At 42.2% G+C, this 6000-nt stretch overlaps 1 protein-coding gene across 8 annotated transcripts in view; it reads right to left on the bottom strand.

Annotated features, from left to right (window-relative positions):
• LOC139748739 (ERI1 exoribonuclease 2-like) overlaps nucleotides 1-6000 on the bottom strand; it is a 362528-nt gene that overhangs the window by 291777 nt on the left and 64751 nt on the right. For 7 of the 8 annotated variants that reach the window (XR_011712822.1, XM_071662154.1, XM_071662146.1 and 4 more), the window contains exon 4: nucleotides 3472-3621. The exons of the other annotated variant lie outside the window; for it this stretch is intronic. Coding sequence is in view for 6 of the 7 variants with exons in the window: in XM_071662154.1 (XP_071518255.1) it covers nucleotides 3472-3621 (150 nt within the window). In the remaining variant the exon portion in view is untranslated. The remainder of the gene's footprint in view (nucleotides 1-3471; nucleotides 3622-6000) is intronic. 8 annotated transcript variants of the gene reach the window in all.

Genomic DNA, 6000 nt, shown 5'->3' with positions numbered 1-6000 from the left:
TTCTTTATGGATGGGTGATTGGGGAGGTAAAGCAATTTTTTTAAAAAGAGGGCGAGATATTTGTTGTGGATGGATGGCCTGGAATGATCAGTCGTTGCTTGCCATGATACACTAAAAAACGTTCTGTGAGAAACGCAGGGGTTGGTGACATTTTTGGGAAAGGTTAAAGGGAAAATTTAGAGTGAATGTCAAAAACAGCAAGTATTGGGTCTGGGGTTGGGGGCCAATTTAATTGGTTTGAAGGGAGAAAAATTGGAAAGAAAATGAAGCATTTTAATACGGGGAAGGGGCCCTAACAGAATGGAAAAAACTAGGGAAGGGGGAAGGGGGCCCATAACGGGGGAGATACGAAGGTTCAGGAGTGAGAAAAATGTTGGAAGGAGAAACATTACCAGAGAGCAAAAATAGTATTTTAAAGGGAAATTCCAACAATTTATATGGTTTGAGGCAGGGGCTATAGATGGTTTTGTTGGGGGAGGGGGATGTGTTCAAATGAAATTTTGGGGACAATATTTGTAGGTTTTGATCGAGAAAAAGGGAAAGGGTAAGAAGAGGTGAAATAAAAAGGGTTGTTGAAAGAGAAAGAGGTTTTTGAAATGGTTTGACTAGGAGAGAATAGTAGGAAAAAAGACAAAGGGGATATATGGGGTCGGAGGGGGGGAACAAAGGAGAAGGAGGAGACCAAATTTGGAGGGGGAAGAATAAATGAAAAAGTTTTTTGACGTCAGGCCTACATACAGGATGGGGAGGCTAAAGGGAATAAAGTAACGGGAAAAAGATGTTTACCGAGGTTGACTGCTTTCAGGGACTAAACCCGGGCAGTAAAAGCTCGGGGGTAAACCGGGAAAAAGGTTCGGGGGGCCCTTCACCTTTCCCATGCCCCCCCCACCACACAAAAATGGCACCCCCACTCCCCCCAGGGCTCGAGGAGCACTACAAAAAGACTACAAAGGCCACATTTGTTCACACACAGTCTCTAGCTGTCATTTGTAATGCACCGAAACTGCAGCTCCCTTTCCACATCCAGGCCCCACAAAACTTTCCATGGTTTACCCCAGATGCTTCACATGCCCTGTTTCAATCCATTGACAGCACATCGACCCCGGTACACCACATAGTTCCAATTCACTCTATTCCTTGCATACCTTTAACCCTCCTGTATGTTCAAGCCCCGATCGGTCAAAATCCTTTTACAAATCCATCTGTTTTTCTAAGCATTTCTCACATACATTCTTCAAAGCAAACACCTGATCCACACATCCTCTACCACTTCTGAAACCACACTGGCTCTTCCCAATCTGATGCTCTGTACATGCCTTCACCCTCTCAATCAATACCCTCTCATATGATTTCTCAGGAATGCTCAACAAACTTATACCTCTGTAATATGAACACTAACCTTTATCCCCTTTGTCTTTGTACAATGGCACTACATATGCATTCTGCCAATCCTGAGGCACTTCAACATGAACCATACATACATCAAATATCCTCACCAACCAGTCAACAACACAGTCAACCCCATTTTTAATAAATTCCACAGCAATTCCATCCAAACCTGCCACCCTGCTGGCTTTCAACTTCCACAAAGCTTTCACTACCTCTTCTCTGTTTACCAAACCATTCTCCCTGACCCTCTGACTTCGCACACACACTTTGACCAAAACACCCTACATTTGCCACTCTATCATCAAACACATTCAACAAACCTTCAAAATACTCTCTATCTCCCTCTCACTTCACCAGTACTTGTTATCACCTCCCCATTTGCCCCTTTACCTATGTTCCCATTTGTTCTATCTAATGCACTTTATTTACCTCCTTCCAAAACATCTTTTTATATTATATTATTATACTTTGTCGCTGTCTCCCGCGTTTGCGAGGTAGCGCAAGGAAACAGACGAAAGAAATGGCCCAACCCCCCCCCATACACATGTATATACATACGTCCACACACGTAAATATACACACCTACACAGCTTTCCATGGTTTACCCCAGACGCTTCACATGCCTTGATTCAATCCACTGACAGCACGTCAACCCCGGTATACCACATCGCTCCAATTCACTCTATTCCTTGCCCTCCTTTCACCCTCCTGCATGTTCAGGCCCCAATCACACAAAATCTTTTTCACTCCATCTTTCCACCTCCAATTTGGTCTCCCTCTTCTCCTCGTTCCCTCCACCTCTGACACATATATCCTCTTGGTCAATCTTTCCTCACTCATTCTCTCCATGTGCCCAAACCACTTCAAAACACCCTCTTCTGCTCTCTCAACCACGCTCTTTTTATTTCCACACATCTCTCTTACCCTTACGTTACTCACTCGATCAAACCACCTCACACCACACACTGTCCTCAAACATCTCATTTCCAGCACATCCATCCTCCTGCGCACAACTCTATCCATAGCCCACGCCTCGCAACCATACAACATTGTTGGAACCACTATTCCTTCAAACATACCCATTTTTGCTTTCCGAGATAATGTTCTCGACTTCCACACATTCTTCAAGGCCCACAGAATTTTCGCCCCCTCCCCCACCCTATGATCCACTTCCGCTTCCATGGTTCCATCCGCTGCCAGATCCACTCCCAGATATCTAAAACACTTCACTTCCTCCAGTTTTTCTCCATTCAAACTCACCTCCCAATTGACTTGACCCTCAACCCTACTGTACCTAATAACCTTGCTCTTATTCACATTTACTCTTAACTTTCTTCTTCCACACACTTTACCAAACTCAGTCACCAGCTTCTGCAGTTTCTCACATGAATCAGCCACCAGCGCTGTATCATCAGCGAACAACAACTGACTCACTTCCCAAGCTCTCTCATCCCCAACAGACTTCATACTTGCCTAAAATTTAATGATACTCTCTCACCCCAACTCTCATTATTATCATTTTTCTTATAGTTTTCCTGCATTTACTCCCTGGGCTTATGCTTTTTGGTGAGCCTGGGGAGCAACAGCAATTACAATGGGAACAATTGTGGCAGAGACAGTTTAGAGAATATAGACAGCAATTTGTGTGGGTGGTTGGTGGAAGTGTCTGTGAGTATTATGGTTATTGTTTTCAATTGTTTCAAGGCTGCAATTGACTGGCCAATATAGGATTACTGTTTAGAGAGAAAGATTATGTAATGAAGGGTTTTGGGCTTGCCATGTCTGGTTCTCAGAATAAATCTTTTGTTCTTTGAACTTTGCCAAGAGATAAAAATTCTTACACTTATGTGAAGGCTATTCCACTACACACAAATTTCAAAAAACATGTGTTACATTTGATAAAATTGCCTAAAGTTTAAGGAAAAAGTTTGTAAGATTTTCAATGGACCTTTATGACTAATTCTAGTGCAAATCCTGAAAAATCAGAGATATGAGTTTTGCAGTAAATAAAATGCATGGCAAAGAATGGATGGGGATTTAGGTACAGAGATATATAATTTTGAACTGATGTACTCATCCTACCTGACCAGGTAGCAAATATTGCATGTTTGCTTGGGATGTTTGTGTTAAATGATATCTGGTGCTCCCCACACATCTTCCAGATCCATGATGAAAACAAGTAAAGACAAGCTCCAAGAGGAATCCCTCCCTCCACTTGTTCTTGGGTTATACCTACAAGTAAACAATCACTTAATAGTATTCCAGGAGGTGCTACATCAAGCCTTACTGATTTCCTTAAGCCTTTATTTCCTAAGAACCATGGGGGTCATATGATCAATGAATGTATCTAAATAATTGTCAAGTAGCTATCCTTGTCCAATACTTATATAAGTTTTCCTAAAATGCATCTTTGAAAACTTTAAGGTGTATCTATTTATTTATTTATTTTGCTTTGTCGTTGTCTCCCGCGTTAGCAAGGTAGCACAAGGAAACAGACTAAAGAATGGCCAAACCCACCCACATACACATGTATATACATACACGTCCACACACGCAAATATACATACCTATACATCTCGATGTATATATATATATACACACACAGACAGATACATATATACACATGTACATAATTCATAGTCTGCCTTTATTCATTCCCATCGCCACCCCGCCACACATGGAATAACAACCCCCTCCCCCCTCATGTGCGCGAGATAGCGCTAGGAAAGACAACAAAGGCCCCATTCGTTCACACTCAGTCTCTAGCTGTCATGTAATAATGCACCGAAACCACAGCTCCCTTTCCACATCCAGGCCCCACAGTACTTTCCATGGTTTACCCCAGACGCTTCACATGCCCTGGTTCAATCCATTGACAGCACGTCGACCCCGGTATACCACATCATTCCAATTCACTCTATTCCTTGCACGCCTTTCACCCTCCTGCTTGTTCAGCGCCCCGATCACTCAAAATCTTTTTCACTCAATCTTTCCACCTCCAATTTGGTCTCCCACTTCTCCTCGTTCCCTCCACCTCTGACACATATATCCTCTTGGTCAATCTTTCCTCACTCATTCTCTCCATGTGACCAAACCATTTCAACACACCCACTTCTGCTCTCTCAACCACACTCTTTTTATTACCACACATCTCTCTTACCCTATTATTACTTACTCGATCAAACCACCTCACACCACATATTGTCCTCAAACATCTCATTTCCAGCACATCCACCCTCCTCCACACAGCTCTATCCATAGCCCACGCCTCGCAACCATATAACACTGTTGGAACCACTATTCCTTCAAACATACCCATTTTTGCTTTCCGAGATAATGTTCTCGACTTCCACACATTCTTCAACGCTCCCAGAACTTTCGCCCCCTCCCCCACCCTATGATTCACTTCCGCTTCCATGATTCCTTCCACTGCCAAATCCACTCCCAGATAACTAAAACAATTCACTTCCTCCAGTTTTTCTCCATTCAAACTTACCTCCCAATTGACTTGTCCCTCAACCCTACTGTACCTAATAACCTTGCTCTTATTCACATTTACTCTCAGCTTTCTTCTTTCACACACGTTACCAAACTCAGTCACCAGCTTCTGCAGCTTCTCACCCAAATCAGCCACCAGCGCTGTATCATCAGCGAACAACAACTGACTCACTTCCCAAGCTCTCTCATCCACAACAGACTGCATACTTGCCCCTCTTTCCAAAACTCTTGCATTTATCTCCCTAACAACCCCATCCATAAACATATTAAACAACCATGGAGACATCACACACCCCTGCTGCAAACCTACATTCACTGAGAACCAATCACTTTCCTCTCTTCCTACACGTACACATGCCTTACATCCTCGATAGAAACTTTTCACTGCTTCTAACAACTTGCCTCCCAGCACCATATATTCTTAATACCTTCCTCAGAGCATCTCTATCTGACACTGAAGTGTACAGAAAAAGTCTTTATCCTACGTTTGTTAAAGTAGAAGCCATGTTATATGATGAAGTGATAACCTATTTGCAATTACCTATTTGGGTACGGGGAGGGAGTTTTATTTTACATCACTTGAAAACTCTACTTTCTCATATAACTCTTAAAGTTACGTATGCTGTTTGCATTAACCATATCCTTAGTTAATCATTTCAATTCACTCACCACTCATACTATGAAAGTATTTGTTTACATCCTTATTCAAAAGCTTCTTATTCAATTCCATGTCATGTCCTCTGCTTAACCTATCCCTACATTTCCAATGTACTGTCTACTGACCTCTTTTAAAAACTTATAGGATCTGATCATCTCCACTCGCTCATCTCTCTTCCAAGGTTGGTATTTTTAAGGCCTTCAGTCTCTCCCTGTCTCTTGGCTCTCTTAATTCTGGTACTATCTTTGTTACCTTCCTCTGTACTCACTCTAAGAGTTCTATATATTTCTTCAGATGCAATGATCAAACCTGAGAAGCATACTCTAGCTTTGACTTTATGAAGGCTATGATTAGCTTGCTAAATATTTCTTTATCCATAAATTGAAAGACAGTTTGTCTCCTTAACTATTCTCCTAATACAGGACTTTGAAGATAGGTTAGGAAAGATGTCTACT

Source organism: Panulirus ornatus, chromosome 1 (assembly GCF_036320965.1).
Source record: "Panulirus ornatus isolate Po-2019 chromosome 1, ASM3632096v1, whole genome shotgun sequence".
NCBI lineage: Eukaryota > Metazoa > Arthropoda > Malacostraca > Decapoda > Palinuridae > Panulirus > Panulirus ornatus.
Note: the sequence above shows the minus strand (reverse complement) of the source record. Positions and strands in the feature narration are given on the sequence as shown.